At 42.2% G+C, this 20,276-nt stretch overlaps 1 protein-coding gene and 1 long non-coding RNA gene across 4 annotated transcripts in view; both read right to left on the reverse strand.

Moving 5' to 3' along the window:
* Positions 1 to 3,282, reverse strand: part of LOC118937335 (uncharacterized) — a 169,932-nt gene extending 166,650 nt beyond the window's left edge. For 2 of the 3 annotated variants that reach the window (XR_016491712.1, XR_005034601.2), the window contains exons 1-2: positions 2,934 to 3,048; positions 1,208 to 1,465 (exon numbers count right to left, since the gene is read on the reverse strand). This is a non-coding gene — a long non-coding RNA (uncharacterized LOC118937335). Of the gene's footprint in view, positions 1 to 1,207; positions 1,466 to 2,933 lie in introns of all 3 variants that reach the window. The other variant, XR_016491713.1, reaches the window with a different exon arrangement.
* An 8,639-nt stretch (positions 3,283 to 11,921) lies between these two features.
* On the reverse strand, positions 11,922 to 17,742 carry LOC110514521 (transcription factor SOX-4). The gene has a single exon (XM_021593876.3). It carries the CDS (start codon positions 15,208 to 15,210, stop codon positions 14,077 to 14,079), a length of 1,134 nt encoding a protein of 377 aa, XP_021449551.2. The 5' UTR covers positions 15,211 to 17,742; the 3' UTR covers positions 11,922 to 14,076.
* Between the last annotated feature and the right edge of the window lie 2,534 nt (positions 17,743 to 20,276).

Consider the following 20,276-nt stretch of genomic DNA (forward strand, 5'->3'; position numbering starts at 1 on the left):
TGTCTGTTAATAGATAGAGATCGCATGTGGTTCATTTCTACTCTGCAGTCTGCAGTGCACTCTGTGACTGTCTCCTGACATGGCTCCTAGGCTTCAGGCTCTGTGGGTGGAGGTGTGAAAACAGAAACAACCACCACCAAAGGACAACATCAGGCTATTTCAAATAGCTAATTTAATAATTTGTATTGACTGTGAAAGAGAATCCAATTCACTAAAAGACACAAAACAGGGGAAAATGTTCCAAATAAATGTTAATCATAGGCCTTTTCAAAAATGCTCTCTATTTTATTTACTCTAATAAAAGACAAAAATCCCCAACGGCATTTTACAACAAGCAGAAGCTGTAACGGAAACAGCCTTATAACCTGCACGTGCTTCGTGTAGCCTATTCTCCCCCACTTTATCGCAATGCAGTGTGGCAAAAATGTGATACTGCCGACTACTACTATGGCAACACGGTGTGTGCATGTGTGGTTCCATGAGCGCCGTAGGGGGCGGGGGCTTTGCCTGAATTCTACGAAGAGCCCCCCCCCCCCCCCCCCCCCCTCGCGTCTTTTCATTGGCTCTCAATGACATCATTGAGGATGAGGGTTGTATAGTGAGGTAACTTCTCCCTCTCTCTCTCTCTTTCTCTCTCCAGGCGAATTGTCTGGTGGATAATAAATGTAATAATGTCATCTATAAATGCCAGCAATGTGAACAGATGCGTGTAAATCAGTCAATGTAATCATATACAAGGCCCTCAATGCGCAACATCATCGTTCAATCCCCAACCCCCTCCCCCACATTGCAGGGACGCTGTCCAGCTTCAGCCTTGCTGAAAAACATAGTTCACCAGCTAATCATTTAACTGGCCGTCACATGGCTTTTGTAAACAAAGACAACACGCTGGTTTGAAAACAAATTCTAACTTTATCAACTTAACTATGCAATTTCAACAGAACATAAATAAATCAAACATTTTAATAAAATACATGTTGTCGCCTAAGACGTAAACGAGGTAATAACAGTCTAAACACCGCCAAGTCTAAACCAACCACACCAATTTACGCCCTGCAACTCTGGAATGCACATTGGGACTCTCAAATACACACTACAACGCTGAAATACGCCCTGCCAGGATGGGATGTTGTGCACCAAATTAGGAAACAAGCGTCACTCCACAAGTCTTCCCTGAAGAAATTGCTGTGGAAGCGGGCTAACCTACCCATGTTGTCCTTGAGGGTCCGATGAGACGCCTATCCAATTTGGAAAGCCTTTGTTGTGATGTGCGCCGGAAGATATAATCCAATTCTGATTCCATGAGTCCGGTACAGGTCGCGGGTAAATCCGCCACAGTGTAGATGGTTATTCAGAGGTCCTGCAGCTAAACTCCTGTTGTAAAGGTACGGCTCCAAGGTACTTTTTCCCAATGCAGGCCTCCCGAAAAATAAAAGCTTTTCAAATTAAACAGGTTTCATTCCACCTGAGGATAGCAGAGGAAAATCAAAGTTATGGAGGGCCTCTGTATTACTCACAGTTGGGGCAGAAAAATCGAGTTTGAAACGATAGAAAAGTTAGTGATAAACTCTGGCAGACATATTTTGGCTTGTTTTTAACAGTCCAGCAAAGTGGTCGATGAAACGAATAAAATAAGGCTAACAAAAAAATACATTTTGACGTATGCAAACTATCGTATTTACTTAGATAATCCTCAACAAGTTCAATAAAAATATATTTAAAACGTTATTCAGTGTTTTATAATGAGTGTAGATTAAGGAACACACGCCGCATGTTAAAGACGTGTAAAACCGGAGAATTCCATGCCCATCAAATTAGAACAGAAGTTTCCATGGTTTCAGAACAAGATTGCTAGAATATTCGTTTTGCAACTTGGGGTGGTATAAAGCATTAATTTAGACTAGAAGTTTCAAGTAATTTTTGAAAAACCCAATATGATAAAAAAAAATATATATATATAGATATTTACTCTATTCTATGGGTGCTGAAAAAAGAGAGACATTCGTATACATTTGCATCCATAAATGTGTACGTTTCCCTTCATAACCACTTATAAAAGGCATTAAAACCTCCGCAATCAATTATTTCCAATAGTTTATCACTTTTCTGAAGTCAAATACGGCTTATTTTCTACTTTCTTGTCGCATTCTTGTATTCGCTCCTTTTTGGTGAGTAATGGAACAGAACAAAGGGAACGTAACAATGAGTCTACCACACCGACTTACTGTGCTGTGTCTTATACCTGTTGCTCCATGCTCACTCCCTAAACTATCAGGACTGCAATCCGCCTTTATTCGTTGTTGCGTTCTGGAACCATAATAGAAGGCTGTAAAATATTCCATTTAGTCTTGTTTCAGCTATTAGGTTATCCAAATAGAGAAGCGTACAAGCACCTGATTGTACTGTTCTCAATTCTCCACAACAACAAAAAGTGCGCATATCACACTCTGAACTTCACAATGTAATTATTTATATAAATAGGTCAACGAATTTGTCATTCAAACGTGTATTTAATCCAAACATTTATCATTAAAAAGAAAGTTCGTCGTCACGCGCGTAATTCTCTTTCCAACTTCCCTCACCATCCAACTTTTGACAGCTTTGTCTCCTTCAACCCATCCCCTTTGAGATAAACACCACGAAACAACTACAAACTTCGATCCATATCGTTTATATATGTCAATAATAAACGAGTTATTTAGGGAGGATATAAGTACATTTGAAAGCATCCATGCTCTCTCTCTCTCTCTCTCTCGCTCTCTCTCCGGTCTCTGCGCTGCATCAGACAAAGGAACGCTCCTCTCGCGCTTTGTGCTTTCAACTTTGCGAGCTGACGCACCAACTATCAGCAACTTTTTATATTGTAGTTAAATCTAATAAAAATCTCATCAAAAACAACACATGGCATAACATTCACTTTAAAACCCTCTTACCGTTGCATTTCCTATGTTCGTGGAAGTCGTCCGTTTCGTTTGGAAAAGTTTAAAAGTGCATATTTGGGTTGTGTTGTTGGCGCTCTTTGTCTGCACGTGTGAAGGGGAATCTTGGCCGCGCCTTGTTCATTCCAGTTTCAGTCCCGCCCTCTACATAATACTAAACAACAACAAAGAAAGCAACATCATAGGTACAGTATATTCATAAGATTAACACTAACAACATATTACTCAATTATTATTTGATTTTTTATTTTTCCAGCTATTTTACGCAAAGACGGTATATTTCCATTATAGACCGTTACTTCGGTAACTCTTTGTCCAGAGACCTCACTGTCTGTCCTTGTCTGGCCGTCCCTCTCCCACATCATTTAGGGACAACTCTGATGACTGCTATAACTTGGACATTTAATAACAGCTTTAATATGGACTTGTTGTCTTCATACCATTCAAATAAAAGGAGTGAACTTTTCTAACAATAAGAGAAGCTGAGAGAGATTATAAGGCTTCGTTGGTTAGTATATGAAGCTTTATTAACGTTTGTTATGAATAAGAGGAAGGAACAAAAACGTATAACAATTTGGAACTTCTAGACCTCAAAGATTAAAAGCTTTTATAAAATATAATAGTTATATTATATAATATTTTTTTTTTTAAATAATACAACTATTGATCTACAAAGCCTTAGCTTGTCCTGTCTCTGTGCAGAGCTTCCAAAATTCACCATATTCATCCTCAACATTCTTACTTTTTAGGAATAAATAACATACAAAGTTTGAAATACATGTTTACATTTAGCAGACACCCTTATCCAGAGGGACTTATACCAGCAATTCGGGTTAAGTGCCTTGCTCAAGGGCACATCGACAGATTTTTAATCTAGTCAGACCAGCAATTCGAACTAGTAACCTTTCAGTTACTGGCCCAACATTCCTAACCACTAGGCTGCCTGCCACTCTAACAAACACAAATCCATTTGATTATAAATCAACACTATGCCCTCAATTAATTGTATTAACTGTGTATTTACTGTTGAGGAGACTAAACAAGTATTCAAAGAAGAGCAAGATAAGCATCGTGAAATCTTCAACCAGGAACTTGAGTATTGAAAGCACAGAAACATCACCCACTGTGTAACAATTATATCTACAGTGGGGAGAACAAGTATTTGATACACTGCCGATTTTGCAGGTTTTCCTACTTACAAAGCATGTAGAGGTCTGTAATGTTTATCATGGGTACACTTCAACTGTGAGAGACGGAATCTAAAACAAAAATCCAGAAAACCACATTGTATGGTTTTTAAGTACTATTTTTAAGTACTACTGTATATAACCTTTATTTAAATAGGCAAGTCAGTTAAGAAAAAAATCTTATTTACAATGACGGCCTACCCCGGGTCAAACCCGGACAACACTGGGCCATTTGTGCCCCGCCCTATGGGACTCCCAATCATGTGATACAGCCTGGATAACAAGCCAGTAGTCTGAAAGGATCTCCCGCTGTGTAACAAACCAGTAGTCTGAAAAGATCTCCCGCTGTGTAACAAGCCAGTAGTCTGAAAAGATCTCCCGCTGTGTAACAAACCAGTAGTCTGAAAGGATCTCCCGCTGTGTAACAAACCAGTAGTCTGAAAAAATATCCCACTGTGTAACAAACCAGTAGTCTGAAAAGATCTCCCGCTGTGTAACAAACCAGTAGTCTGAAAAGATCTCACGCTGTGTAACAAACCAGTAGTCTGAAAAAATATCCCACTGTGTAACAAACCAGTAGTCTGAAAAGATCTCCCACTGTGTAACAAACCAGTAGTCTGAAAAAATATCCCACTGTGTAACAAGCCAGTAGTCTGAAAAGATCTCCCGCTGTGTAACAAACCAGTAGTCTGAAAAGATCTCCCGCTGTGTAACAAACCAGTAGTCTGAAAAAATATCCCACTGTGTAACAAACCAGTAGTCTGAAAAGATCTCCCGCTGTGTAACAAACCAGTAGTCTGAAAGGATCTCCCGCTGTGTAACAAACCAGTAGTCTGAAAAAATATCCCACTGTGTAACAAACCAGTAGTCTGAAAAGATCTCCCTCTGTGTAACAAACCAGTAGTCTGAAAAGATCTCCCGCTGTGTAACAAGCCAGTAGTCTGAAAAGATCTCCCGCTGTGTAACAAGCCAGTAGTCTGAAAAGATCTCCCGCTGTGTAACAAACCAGTAGTCTGAAAAGATCTCCCGCTGTGTAACAAGCCAGTAGTCTGAAAAGATCTCCCGCTGTGTAACAAACCAGTTGTCTGAAAAGATCTCCCGCTATGTAACAAGCCAGTAGTCTGAAAAGATCTCCCGCTGTGTAACAAACCAGTAGTCTGAAAAGATCTCCCGCTATGTAACAAGCCAGTAGTCTGAAAAGATCTCCCGCTGTGTAACAAACCAGTAGTCTGAAAGGATCTCCCGCTGTGTAACAAACCAGTAGTCTGAAAAAATATCCCTCTGTGTAACAAACCAGTAGTCTGAAAAGACATCCCTCTGTGTAACAAACCAGTAGTCTGAAAAAATATCCCACTGTGTAACAAACCAGTAGTCTGAAAAGATCTCCCTCTGTGTAACAAACCAGTAGTCTGAAAAGATCTCCCGCTGTGTAACAAGCCAGTAGTCTGAAAAGATCTCCCGCTGTGTAACAAGCCAGTAGTCTGAAAAGATCTCCCGCTGTGTAACAAACCAGTAGTCTGAAAAGATCTCCCGCTGTGTAACAAGCCAGTAGTCTGAAAAGATCTCCCGCTGTGTAACAAACCAGTTGTCTGAAAATATCTCCCGCTGTGTAACAAGCCAGTAGTCTGAAAAGATCTCCCGCTGTGTAACAAACCAGTAGTCTGAAAAGATCTCCCGCTGTGTAACAAGCCAGTAGTCTGAAAAGATCTCCCGCTGTGTAACAAACCAGTTGTCTGAAAAGATCTCCCGCTATGTAACAAGCCAGTAGTCTGAAAAGATCTCCCGCTGTGTAACAAACCAGTAGTCTGAAAAGATCTCCCGCTATGTAACAAGCCAGTAGTCTGAAAAGATCTCCCGCTGTGTAACAAGTCACTAGTCTAAAAAAACATGTTCTTTGTTCTGAACTGCCTTCCAGCATAACCTGTGAAGAACCCACAGACTCCAAATGGCACTCTATTTCCTTTATAGTGCAGTACTGGTAGAGATAGAAACAGTCTGGCTGGTGTATCTAGAGATAGAGATAGACACAGTCTGGCTGGTGTATCTAGAGATAGTGATAGAAACACTCTGGCTGGTGTATCTAGAGGTAGAGATAGAAACAGTCTTGCTGGTGTATCTAGAGATAGAAACAGTCTGGCTGGTGTATCTAGAGATAGAAACAGCCTGGCTGGTGTATCTAGAGGTAGAGATAGAAACAGTCTTGCTGGTGTATCTAGAGATAGAAACAGTCTGGCTGGTGTATCTAGAGATAGAAACAGCCTGGCTGGTGTATCTAGAGGTAGAGATAGAAACAGTCTGGCTAGTGTATCTAGAGATAGAAACAGTCTGGCTGGTGTATCTAGAGATAGAAACAGTCTTGCTTGTGTATCTAGAGATAGAGACAGTCTAGCTGGTGTATCTAGAGATAGAAACAGTCTGGCTGGTGTATCTAGAGGTAGAGATAGAAACAGTCTGGCTGGTGTATCTAGAGATAGAAACAGTCTGGCTGGTGTATCTAGAGATAGAAACAGACTGGCTGGTGTATCTAGAGATAGAGATAGACACAGTCTGGCTGGTATATCTAGAGATAGAAACAGTCTAGCTGGTGTATCCCGGGATAGAGGTAGAAACAGTCTGGCTGGTGTATCTAGAGATAGAAACAGTCCGGCTGGCTTATCTAGAGGTAGAAACAGTCTGGCTGGTGTATCTAGAGGTAGAAACAGTCCGTCTGGTGTATCTAGAGATAGAAACAGTCTGGCTGGTGTATCTAGAGGTAGAAACAGTCTGGCTGGTGTATCTAAAGATAGAAACAGTCCGTCTGGTGTATCTAGAGATAGAAACAGTCTGGCTGGTGTATCTAGAGATAGAAACAGTCTGGCTGGTGTATCTAGCGGTAGAAACAGTCTGGCTGGTGTATCTAGAGATAGAAACAGTCTGGCTGGTGTATCTAAAGATAGAAACAGTCCGTCTGGTGTATCTGGAGGTAGAAACAGTCTGGCTGGTGTATCTAGAGATAGAAACAGACTGGCTGGTGTATCTAGAGATAGAGATAGACACAGTCTGGCTGGTGTATCTAGAGATAGAAACAGTCTAGCTGGTGTATCTCGAGATAGAGGTAGAAACAGTCTGGCTGGTGTATCTAGAGGTAGAAACAGTCCGTCTGGCGTATCTAGAGATAGAAACAGTCCGTCTGGTGTATCTAGAGGTAGAAACAGTCTGGCTGGTGTATCTAAAGATAGAAACAGTCCGTCTGGTGTATCTAGAGGTAGAAACAGTCTGGCTGGTGTATCTAGAGATAGAAACAGTCTGGCTGGTGTATCTAAAGATAGAAACAGTCCGTCTGGTGTATCTAGAGGTAGAAACAGTCTGGCTGGTGTATCTAAAGATAGAAACAGTCCGTCTGGTGTATCTAGAGGTAGAAACAGTCTGGCTGGTGTATCTAGAGATAGAAACAGTCTGGCTGGTGTATCTAGAGGTAGAAACAGTCTGGCTGGTGTATCTAGAGGTAGAAACAGTCTGGCTGGTGTATCTAGAGGTAGAAACAGTCTGGCTGGTGTATCTAGAGGTAGAAACAGTCTGGCTGGTGTATCTAGAGGTAGAAACAGTCCGTCTGGTGTATCTAGAGGCAGAAACAGTCTGGCTGGTGTATCTAGAGATATAAACAGTCTGGCTGGTGTATCTAGAGATAGAAACAGTCTGGCTGGTGTATCTAGAGGTAGAAACAGTCTGGCTGGTGTATCTAGAGGTAGAAACAGTCTGGCTGGTATATCTAGAGATAGAAACAGTCTAGCTGGTGTATCTCGGGATAGAGGTAGAAACAGTCTGGCTGGTGTATCTAGAGATAGAAACAGTCCGGCTGGCTTATCTAGAGGTAGAAACAGTCTGGCTGGTGTATCTAGAGGTAGAAACAGTCCGTCTGGTGTATCTAGAGATAGAAACAGTCTGGCTGGTGTATCTAGAGGTAGAAACAGTCTGGCTGGTGTATCTAAAGATAGAAACAGTCCGTCTGGTGTATCTAGAGATAGAAACAGTCTGGCTGGTGTATCTAGAGATAGAAACAGTCTGGCTGGTGTATCTAGCGGTAGAAACAGTCTGGCTGGTGTATCTAGAGATAGAAACAGTCTGGCTGGTGTATCTAAAGATAGAAACAGTCCGTCTGGTGTATCTGGAGGTAGAAACAGTCTGGCTGGTGTATCTAGAGATAGAGATAGACACAGTCTGGCTGGTGTATCTAGAGATAGAAACAGTCTAGCTGGTGTATCTCGAGATAGAGGTAGAAACAGTCTGGCTGGTGTATCTAAAGATAGAAACAGTCCGTCTGGTGTATCTAGAGGTAGAAACAGTCTGGCTGGTGTATCTAGAGATAGAAACAGTCTGGCTGGTGTATCTAAAGATAGAAACAGTCCGTCTGGTGTATCTAGAGATAGAAACAGTCTGGCTGGTGTATCTAGAGATAGAAACAGTCTGGCTGGTGTATCTAGCGGTAGAAACAGTCTGGCTGGTGTATCTAGAGATAGAAACAGTCTGGCTGGTGTATCTAAAGATAGAAACAGTCCGTCTGGTGTATCTGGAGGTAGAAACAGTCTGTCTGGTGTATCTAGAGATAGAAACAGACTGGCTGGTGTATCTAGAGATAGAGATAGACACAGTCTGGCTGGTGTATCTAGAGATAGAAACAGTCTAGCTGGTGTATCTCGAGATAGAGGTAGAAACAGTCTGGCTGGTGTATCTAAAGATAGAAACAGTCCGTCTGGTGTATCTAGAGGTAGAAACAGTCTGGCTGGTGTATCTAGAGATAGAAACAGTCTGGCTGGTGTATCTAAAGATAGAAACAGTCCGTCTGGTGTATCTAGAGATAGAAACAGTCTGGCTGGTGTATCTAAAGATAGAAACAGTCCGTCTGGTGTATCTAGAGGTAGAAACAGTCTGGCTGGTGTATCTAAAGATAGAAACAGTCCGTCTGGTGTATCTAGAGGTAGAAACAGTCTGGCTGGTGTATCTAGAGATAGAAACAGTCTGGCTGGTGTATCTAGAGGTAGAAACAGTCTGGCTGGTGTATCTAGAGGTAGAAACAGTCTGGCTGGTGTATCTAGAGGTAGAAACAGTCTGGCTGGTGTATCTAGAGGTAGAAACAGTCTGGCAGGTGTATCTAGAGATAGAAACAGTCTTGCTGGTGTATCTAGAGGTATAAACAGTCTGGCTGGTGTATCTAGAGGTAGAAACAGTCCGTCTGGTGTATCTAGAGGTAGAAACAGTCTGGCAGGTGTATCTAGAGATAGAAACAGTCTGGCTGGTGTATCTAGAGGTAGAAACAGTCCGTCTGGTGTATCTAGAGGTAGAAACAGTCTGGCAGGTGTATCTAGAGATAGAAACAGTCTGGCAGGTGTATCTAGAGGTAGAAACAGTCTGGCTGGTGTATCTAGAGGTAGAAACAGTCTGGCTGGTGTATCTAGAGGCAGAAACAGTCCGTCTGGTGTATCTAGAGATAGAAACAGTCTGGCTGGTGTATCTAGAGGTTGGTAGAGAAAGACTGGAGAGGCATATGGAGGTGGATTATTTTTGTTTGCGGAAGAACATATTGAAGTTAAAATGACGACGTGTCTTTCCATTTCCATAAGTACAGTACTTTCGGTGTGAGTAAGGTGAGGTGGACAGATTGACAGACGTCAACAAATCATCATGACAACAAAAAAACCCAATTCAATGCGTTGTCTTTTCCTTCCTTGTAGGCCACTGGTAACATGAGTGAGTGCATGGCTACTGGGTGACACTTGTTACCTGAAAGGAAGCCTCACCAGGTTACTGCAGTTTACAGCCAGAGTGATGTTGAAACGTATATATCTTTTGGCTTTGGACCAATGAAGGAGCAGGTGAGGTTCCCGAGTGGCGCAGCGGTCTAAGGCACTGCATCTCAGTGCTAGAAGCGTCACTACAGACACCCTGGTTTGAATCCAGGCTGTATCACAACCGCCTGTGATTGGTCTCCGCACAATTGGCCCCAGCGTCGTCCGGGTTTGGCCGGTGTAGGCGGTCACTGTAAATAAGAGTTTGTTCCGAACTGACTTGCCGAGATAAATATATAAAATGTGCAGAGATTACAGTAAACACACCCACTCAGACCCTAACTGACAATCCAATTTAATACATTTCCTCTCTATATAAATCCCCCATACTCCCCAGTATCCAGTGATTTCCACAGGGTAATTTCTCTACTCCCACTAGCCCGGAAAGCAGCCCAGCAGTCATGCCTTTCTTCTCTCCCAGCCTGACACCCTCCCCTTCCCCCAAAGAGAGGAGAGGGGGTGGCTGAGGCTCTAGCCTCCCCCCTGCTGGGTTTTTACTGAGCCACTACCTTCATTCACATCCCTCTCTGTAATCAGCTGAGCTGAAGGGGGTGGGGGGGGGGGGGGGGGGGGGGGTGGGGGGTCTACAGCAGGTGAGATGAGATAGCTGCACTAACTTCCACTATCAGGTTAGCTAATAAAGTGGCTAATTGTATGGTTCTTAGAAGAATTCGAATGCAGAATGGAGAGGGATTATGTCAAGGTTTTAGTCCTTAAATTGACTATTCCCAATATCCATTCTAGTGTACCACTTAGGTTGAAGTAATGTATTAGAGGGTTCATTCTAATTAGGGTTCTAGAACTCAACAGAACCTTTTTAGTGCGTAGTTATTAACATAGTAATAAATACCAGGTTAGAAACTGAGAGAGTGTTGTGTTCATTAGACAAGCCTGGGCCTGTATTCGAAGTAGGAGTGCTGATCTAGGATCAGGTTAACCCACCCTCCTGTACATGTCATCTTATTCATTACTCTCTTAAAAGGTCAAACTGATTCTACTCTTGAGACTCTTGAATGTGAATACAGGGCCAGCCTGTTTGCTGCGCTGATTTGGGATGTCTCATCCTTGCATGTAGCCAGCCAGGGCCCATCCCCCCCCACATACGCTAATACACTGTGCTGTCTGGGGAAGGGGGAGGGGAGGCACTGTCTGGGAGACAGACATGGAGCTAGGAGGTGAATGCATGCTGACTGCTGAATACCATAACCCTTGTAATGCCACTATAACATCACCTCCCAGGGACTATAAAGGAGACGTATTTATAACGATAGGTAGGGTAGATATTGGCCAGGGGTAGGGCCGTCATTGTAAATAAGAATTTGTTCTAAACTGACTTGCCTAGTTAAATAAAGGTGAAATAAATATTCATACACGGACTGATGTTATAGACCATATAAGGTACTTCTACTTCTTATACAGTATGTCTGTGAGAATGTGTAAAGTGTGGGATCTTCCATGTTATCACTCCCCATATATACTATCATAAACAACCACTGCTTTACCAATACAGGCCTTGTAGCCTTTACACTAATGCCCTACATTGACTAGTGTACAGTACGCCATTTTCATTCCCTAAAAGGAGCACTTCTAAAGCACTAGTAGGTTTTGTATACGTGCACATGATTTGTGTGCAGTAAATGTACACCCTGTTTTCATGTTTTTTTTTAAAAAAAAGCAGCATTTCTATACACGTACAAACATCAGACCAAGAATGCGTCAACAGAGATGAGGAGTACGGTATAACAATGATTGTAGACTGTAAACATCAAGTGTACATTAAAGTAGTGGTTTTGATTTTTTTTTTTTTAAAGGAATCTTCTATAGATCAGACAGAATGAGTCGACAGAGAGGAGGAGTACGGTATAACAATGATTGTAGACTGTAAACATCAAGTGTACATTAAAGTAGTGGTTTTGATTTAAAAAAAGGAATCTTCTATAGATCAGACAGAATGAGTCGACAGAGAGGAGGGATGTGTTTCAGTTCCAGCTGATTTTTATTTCCTTCTTGAAAAAAAAATGAAAAAAAAGTTATGTACAGAATTATCAACAATCTGACAGGCAGTGAATTGACACGATTAGCTGGCATGAGTTCCCCCCCCTCCCACCCCCCCCCCCTCCCTCTTTTCAAAACTTTTGTTATGGCAATGATTAGACAAAACAATATTCTACACAGCATATTGCACAGAAATGGGATGAAAATAAAGTTAATATATTTAAAACTGTATATATATATATAAAATAAAATAAAAAAAATCCTGAACAACCACCTTAAACATAAGTAAAGATAGTAGAAAGCGATCAGTTCTAGTGCCTGTCATGGTATAGCTTAACTACACATAAAACACACAATATTTTTTGCTTATGATACACAGTCAAATGTACAAAGATGTTTTCACGGTTTTATCCTCATTTTTCTTATCTTTTTTTATCTTTTTTTTTATATATATATATATATAAACACAACAGCTATAACCTGAATCTGAAATACAAAATACTATTCATTCACCATGCCATAAGATACTAAAACAATTAGCTAGAGTTAGCGAACAAGTAGGAAAGATTACATATTCAAATACAATGAGAAAAGCAGTTGGTCTACATAATTGTTGTTTGCGGGAACTCAAAATACCCAATTTGAATATTACTTTATATGATTTGATATTCTTCCATCCGGTGGTTTTAAACCCAATAAATTGTTCATTTAAAGCTACAATCTTTCTTTATTAGGCAAGATTCTAAAATGAAATGCAGAAGTGTGCCTGCTCAAAATACTGTGTGTGTGTGTGTGTGTGTGAGTTGAAGCGCATGTTCACAGGGGTATTGAAATGTGGTACTGTGTCTTTAAGAAGCCTGCAGATTGATACTGTAAACATGGACAGAAGGCCGATTCATGAGATAACCGGCCACCTGGATCTTTAAAATTAGGAAATCCAAACAGCGATATACACCGATTGACACCCCCTTTGATATATATCTGTACAAAAATACACGGACAAAATAAACAAATGTTTCCTCTCTTTAAGTGTCAAAAGTCTACATTTAAATATAAAAAATCAAAAGTGAAAAGTCTAGCCCTTCTTTCAGCGAAGGAAACAGACGGTGAGGGAAAACATTATAACAAGACCAGTACAAGAAAAAAATAATAATAATAATTAAGTTGAAAATGTTTTGGCCAGTATATAAATACATCATATAAAAATGTCCTCTGAAAAAATGAACAAAAGGAAATTCGAGGATGAAAAAAAAAATAATTCGGTGAGAATTTCTCTATACATAACATCAGAAAAAACATAAAATAATTTTGGTCCTGAATTGTAGAGATGTGTATAAAGTTCAGCACAGATTTCAGTTGCGTTTGAATCCTGAAGTTAAGAATTAAAACAGCTGGTGATTTTTTTTGGTTCCTTTTAGGTAAAAAAAAAAAGGAATCAAACATAGCGCCCATCTATCCATTTAAATAACCCTAAAACTAGTTTCAACTGTTCGACAGTCTAACATACATCTCAGTAAAACAGAGGACAGGTAACATCATGCGTTTTATCTTTTAAAAAAGGTTAGACTTTTTAGGTCAACAACCCACCTGGTTCATAAATCCATCTGCCTCGATGACAACAACAAAAAACCGTCCAGACATCCAGCCTATTTCTGTACCTCTGCAAGTCTGTTGAAGTTCACTTGGCGATCATAAAACGTTTCTCAACATGTCCCTTTTAAGTAACTCACATTGATTAATAAAGTATAGCTGACCTAAACCCGCCATCATTATAATCGTGCAAATCAATCACAGTTTTCCAGTTCTGATCGAGTGTTTATTTCAATAGGACCCGATCACTCCTACTCAGGGCGCAACAATATCTTCCTCTCCAGTCGAGGCAATACTTCTGCTTACTTGTAGCCGTGTCTCATAATAACAGTCGACAGTTGATTCTTGAAATAAAAAGCAAGTTATTCTCTCGCTTTGTTCAACAGTCAGCGCGTGGGGACTTGCAGTCTCTTTCTCGGCGGGAGGGACCCTTGGTAGGTTACGGTATGACACAAAATCACTTTACCGGAATCCCTTTTTTTGCTCAGAATAGTAAGACAACATTTCCTGCTTGTGGGTTTTCTCGTTCTCCTTTTCTCTCGCTCAATACGTGAACACCAAATTAGAAATGGTCGACTCTAGCCAGTCTCCTGAAATCATCTCGCTCACCTCTGGGGTGCAGTAGTCGGGAAACTCAAAGTGAGAACCGGAGCCCGACTCGAAATTAAAATCCAAGTCTCTGTCCAAAACCGAGGACCCAAAGCTTCCCAGAGACATGCTGTCAAAACCAGGGCTAGAGTTAATGTCCAGTAGATCATCCTCAAACTCCTCATCTGATGAAGAGGATTGGGAGGAGGACGAGGAGTGAGAAGCGGAGGGAGTAGGAGAGGACGCCCGCATAGTAGTGTAGTCTTCCGAGGCGCTGGAGGGAGACTCGCCGCCCTGCCTGCTGCTGGCTGTCGCGTCCTCGTACAGGCTGAGTGGTTCGCTGGAATCCGCGGAGCTGCTGAGTGTGGGACTGGCGGGCACCGCTGCTGAAGACGGGCTCACACTGTGGCTAAGGCTGCTGCCCCCGAACACATACATACGCTTCTTCTTGTCAGGTATTTGTTTGGCAGCAGAAACAGACTTGGATTTGTAAAGAGAATGGTGATCTGTGCCGATGACTTGTTCTGGGAATGATGGTGTTTTGGTGCTGTTCCCAAAAACGATTTTATGAGGTTTACTGGATGATTTTGAGCCACTCTTTTTAGAAGATTGTTTCATGCTGGTGTTACAGTTGCTACCGCTGACCTTTCCCTCCTTCTCGCCCCCCGGTTTGGAGCTGCTGGACTTCACCTTCTTTCTGGGCCGGTACTTGTAGTCTGGGTAGTCCGCCATGTGCTTGAGTCTGAGCCGCTCCGCCTCTCGTATGAAGGGGATCTTGTCGCAGTCTTTCAGTAGCTTCCAGCGCTTGCCCAGTCTCTTGGATATCTCCGCGTTGTGCATGTCCGGTGACTGCTCCATAATTTTACGCCTTTCAATCTGTGACCACACCATGAAAGCGTTCATCGGCCTCTTGATGTGACCGGTGGGTGTTTTGCACCAGGCGGGGTTCAGTTTGCCTTCCCCCGCGGAAGAAGCCGTGGAGCCGGGGCTCGGTGAGGATGCCATGTCCAGGTCCATAGCTCCGGAATCGGACGACTCTCCCTCGAACACAGCCTCGGAGCTCTCCGCATTACTTGTCTTCTGTACCATGATTATAATGTCAATGAGAGTGCGCCTGCTTGCTCTCCAGTTCAGTTCCACACTGTAGGTTTATTTTTTTTAAATAAAATTATTTTACTTTACAATTCTAGCTGGCTGTGTGAAAATAGAAGTCAGTCCTGAGATGTGCCGAACCGGAACCACAGGAATCCGTTGATAGCCGTTAAAAAATGCTGGATTTGTTTAAAGTTATTTTTTTCCGAGTCTCTGTAATATGATACAGAACGAACGGTGTAAAACTGTCCCCCGTTTTCCACTCTGTTTCCTCCGACAATGCTTTATGTAGCCTAAGCTAATCAACTCTAGCAGTCGTGTAGGACATACACATGTGCCGTGTAAGCAGCGGAAAGCAAACTGAGTGGCTGTGTGAGCGCACTGACACTGAAAATGTTCAAAGTTTCTAAAGTAAGGTAACTCTTTTTCTGCATAGCTTTTCTTTCCGAGCACCATGCGGGAAGAAGCTTGTTTCACTAGAACTAGGATCTACCTTTCTGCTGCGCACTCGGTAACTTTCAGCAGCCTCTAATTTCTCCCCGTGCAGCTTTATCCTTTTCCAAAGATATAATGGCGATACAATTCAGCCAATCCGTGGCTGTCTCTACCCTGTCTAGTGCCAAAACCACGCCCAGTTTCTTCTCATTGGACCAAAAAAAAAAAAGGAATCTAATAATAATCAGCGCGTGCAATGAGGAGCTTTATGTCTGACCTCATTCCAGTATACACACAAACTTCTCTTTAAAGAGACATACTTATGTCTTGGACTTTTTCTACACCAACCAGCCATACCTATATCATTAAGGTGTTGCTGTATGTATGGGAACCAGTCTAATGCGATGCATCATATCATTCAGAGTAGTATAGGCCTACTGTTGCATAAGGGGACGCATGGAACAACGTGTTAACTTTGTTTGGATTGGAATGGTCTATTATGATAAAGAGATAATGTTTGAGGGAATATATAAATAGGTTCTAGCATATATTTGTATATGAGTAATTATACTAATTTATGATAATAACATATCCTGGTTCACCCTGCTATAACACAGAGGTGTAATATGATGTTTATAACAAAGTCATTTGTATTTAATTATATACTTATATTTTTATGGCCCCTACAGGTTCGTCGAGTTCATAACAATAACAAACATGGCATAATGTCACTCAACAGTTCAGTGAGTCTCGTTTTATTTCCAGCGCGAGTGCATTCAGTGCAAGCTCGGCTCGCAAACACGGAAATGTCTAGACACATGCATGCGGACTCCCTCAGTTGAGTTGTTGTACTGGTGAGAAGAGATTCTTCAGCAGGCTCCACTTTCACCAGGCTGACTCCGAGAGAGGGCGGAGCCGAGGACGACACGGGCGTTCCTTTGTCACATTACGCACGCCCAGCACTCACTGCTGTAGCTGGCGGAGAGGAGAAAGGAGAGAGGTGGAAGCTGAGACTACACAGTACACTTTTTTTTTTAAATACAAATGGCCATGGTAGACCGGAGAGCGTGGTAATAAGACACACTGGAGAAAGCGTTTTTAAGCATGAGGCATGAGCACTTTTGCGCACGAACATTGAGTGGAACAAAACACAACATTTCATGAACAGACAATATTCTGAGTTCTCACATCTACCTCCTAGAATAGAAATATATTATAATGACTTAAAACATCACCCCCAGTAGCCTTTGTTGCCAATGTTTTTGATATTACACATGTATTAAAGCAGACGGCGAATATCACAAAACAGCCAAGTTCACTTCTGAGGAACAGCGATGCGTTTTGTGTGTGTCACTAGATGGCAGCGCGGAGCTAAATGACAGAGTTCTCTACCTATGAAAGAATTCAGACACAGCTCCGCTCCCAGAACTTTGCATATGTGGGAGAGATGAATTACATAATGCTACCCGGTCAAACACTCAGCCAATCGGTCGAACATTGTTTTGCTGCACAGTCAGTAACTACTGAGAGTGTTTGTAATTCTGATCACCATTCCGACTTTGTCAAAGGCCAAATCAAGTGAAATTCATTCAAGGTGTAATTATTACAGGTAGGCTATCAACCTTTAGCTGTGCTGTTCATTACAGGCAGACCTAGTACACACGTACCGCTACAGCCCATCACGTGACTGAGGCGTCACAGATGAAGAAACAAAAAGACATTCTAATAGTTCAACCCGGTAGCAGCCTAAGACGTAGATACACCGCATGTCACTGAGCACAATGGTGCTTCATAATATATGGTCTGATATCTGTCCGCAAGTAAAGCGAGTTAAAGCACATGTAATTGCGCTCCAGTTTGTGTGGGTTCATTGAGAATGACTGGAATATACATGGAGTGACAACTCATAAACCAAAGAGCTCGACGCTTACCCATAGAATAAGAAACGATAGAATTTAGAAAAGGGCTTGAAACCTCGAACCTTGGCAATTTGACTGGTAAACTCATGGGTGGCAGCCAAAACACTCGCAATCTACACTGTTCTATAGAGGTTGTTTCTATGGGTTAACCCGGCCCCCAAAACCTCGAAACCTAACCCTATTCTCTGCTCTTAATACAACATAATAACAGTAATAGATGGAGACAGTGAAGACGAGGTCGGACTAGGGCTACAGCCCAGCACCTGGCTGAGGGGGTATCGGGTGTTCTATCCACACCTTGACCAGATGGCTTGTGGCAGCATTGTTCCATTCACCGCCAGAGGGAAAGAAAACACTATTACGACTTATTGTATTTCTCTTGAAAAGCAGATATCCTATTTCAATAGTTTACCAGTTTTACGAGCATATTTTTGTATGTTGATTGCACATGTGTTTTTGTATGCTGCGTCATTGATCACACGTTGGGTGGTGGGTGGGTGGACTGTAGTGTCGTGGATAAAAGCCTATCATTTTAAAGTGTGTGCGTGTGTGTGTGCGAGCGTATGTGATAGAGAAAGAGAGAGAGAGAGAGAGAGAGAGAGAGAGAGAGAGAGAGAGCGTCCATGCTCGCGTCCGTGCGTGTGTATTTGAATAGAAATCTTCAATGCATTTCAAACTTTCTTTTACTACTTTTGTTTAACGTTTGCCCAGCTGCCACGCGAGTGCTTAGAATGGGTCGCGTGCCAGTCTAATCGCAACAGGTGTTCAGCGCCTCGAGCTGCTCCCTCTTCTCGGATTCTCTGTTCTGGAAACTGTCGGTTCTTCCAACAAATACATCTCAAGAGTTTCCAATGTCTTTAGCAACATGTACGTGTCGTCAAAGCAACAACAGTATATGCACATTGACTTATTCACCACTTTTATCATTCATATTTATGATTTCATTGTCAATTATTTTATTTAATTAGCCTACTTAAAAAAAAAAAATCTTGACCATTAATCTTTTATTTGATTTTTTATTCATCTTTTTAAAAAATATATTAATCCTGACCAGTGTATCCCTCATTCAATAATATACTCTTCACCTGCCTTGAATTTGTACAATACACGGAGAAAAGTTAAGCTCGGCGTGTGTAGCCAATCAGCGACGTCACTCCCCGTATTGATGACACACGCATGGAATGCGTAAGCCACATGATTCGCCAGATACACGCTTGATGATTTCTGATACGTTATCTATATCACCAGATGGTTATATTGCACGGAATGCCACTGTTCATTTTGTGCAAGTCTCCACACATACAGTGAGACCTCTGTCATGATGATCATTGATTGGAAAATGACAAGTCCTATCCTAAAACATATAGAGACTTAACGTATGCAAAATACATGCATTCTATTGATGTGTTTGGGATACAAAACAATGATTTATATATTTTAGGCCTTTGCCCGCGGATGTTAAGTTAGGATTCACCTCAGACAGTATAGAAAACGTTCTGACATTTTGTTAAAAAAACAAAAAACACTTAACATTTTCATTAAAACCATTACTCTTAATCATTTACAAACTCTGTGTTATTCATTGCAAAAGGGACAGATGGTAGCCTACGCTCACCATTCAGCGTGTCATATATGAAATGTATTGATTCATATGCATGTTTAAACAGGTGAGCCTTATCTTATCCAGGTAGCAGCCGCCAGGCAGCGTAGCTCCGTTAATGATTCCCCGGCGTCAAACACTTTAATCCTGTAGCCCATTCGGACAAGAGATCATTGTTTAGTGTCAAACTCTGATTCCTGAAGTCGAGCTGAGTTAGTTTGAACATCTGCCCGTTTTCAAGGTTGTAGGGTGTTCTTTTTTTTTACCGAGCCACCTGAGATCGGGTTGCAGGTGTTGTCCTATACACACAGAGATTCGATCAGGTTCTCAGAGTATAAACAGAAGATATATTAGTCAATTCTAGGACATAGTTGCCTACGTGTAAAAACATATACAATTAAGACTGCCTGTCTCCTGATACGGCAAACAGAAAGGGCCTTTATATAAGCCTGTGTATCTAACCCAGATAAATACAAAATATTCAACGTTCACTTTCAAAAACTCCTCATTCTTTACTCCAACCTGTTTGAGGGATGTTTCGTTCCACGTGGAACCATTTAACACGCGCCGTGTGGTACATCCATATTGAACAGAGGGACTGACGTTGACCTTCGGGGTCCAGTCACAGTGACACACACACACCTGGGAAGATATATCATGTCTGGGTCATGGTGTCGTGGCCGGGGGAATCAGAAGCTCATACATGAGCACTGAGAGGTGACCATCGTTTCTGCTATTTCTTTGTGTGTCTGTGTGTGTGTGTGTGCTTGTGTCACCCTGTCACCATTACAGAGAAGCATACATAAACAGCGAGAAGTGACTGCTTTGGGGACCACCATGTCACCTGTGTCGACTGGTCTGACAGCAGAGAGGCATCACAGGGCTCTCTGTCCTCCCTGAGGCCCGTATGTCTGCAACCTACAGGCTGGGGGCTGGGGCCCACAGACCAGGCAGAGACCCTGTCGTCCCTGAGGTCGCCTGCCTCTTGGCTGGGGGCTGAGAGCTGGGGGGCTGGGGCCACAGACCAGGCAGAGACAAGAGCAGAGACCCTGTTGTCCCTGAGGTCGCCTGCCTCTTGGCTGGGGGCTGAGAGCTGGGGGGCTGGGGCC

This window comes from Oncorhynchus mykiss, chromosome 3, assembly GCF_057628025.1.
Source record: "Oncorhynchus mykiss isolate SJ-2025 chromosome 3, ASM5762802v1, whole genome shotgun sequence".
NCBI lineage: Eukaryota > Metazoa > Chordata > Actinopteri > Salmoniformes > Salmonidae > Oncorhynchus > Oncorhynchus mykiss.

Excerpts from the sequence above, each read along its gene's own strand:
- LOC110514521 (XM_021593876.3), bottom strand. The coding sequence starts at position 15,210 with ATGGTACAGAAGACAAGTAATGCGGAGAGCTCCGAGGCTGTGTTCGAG.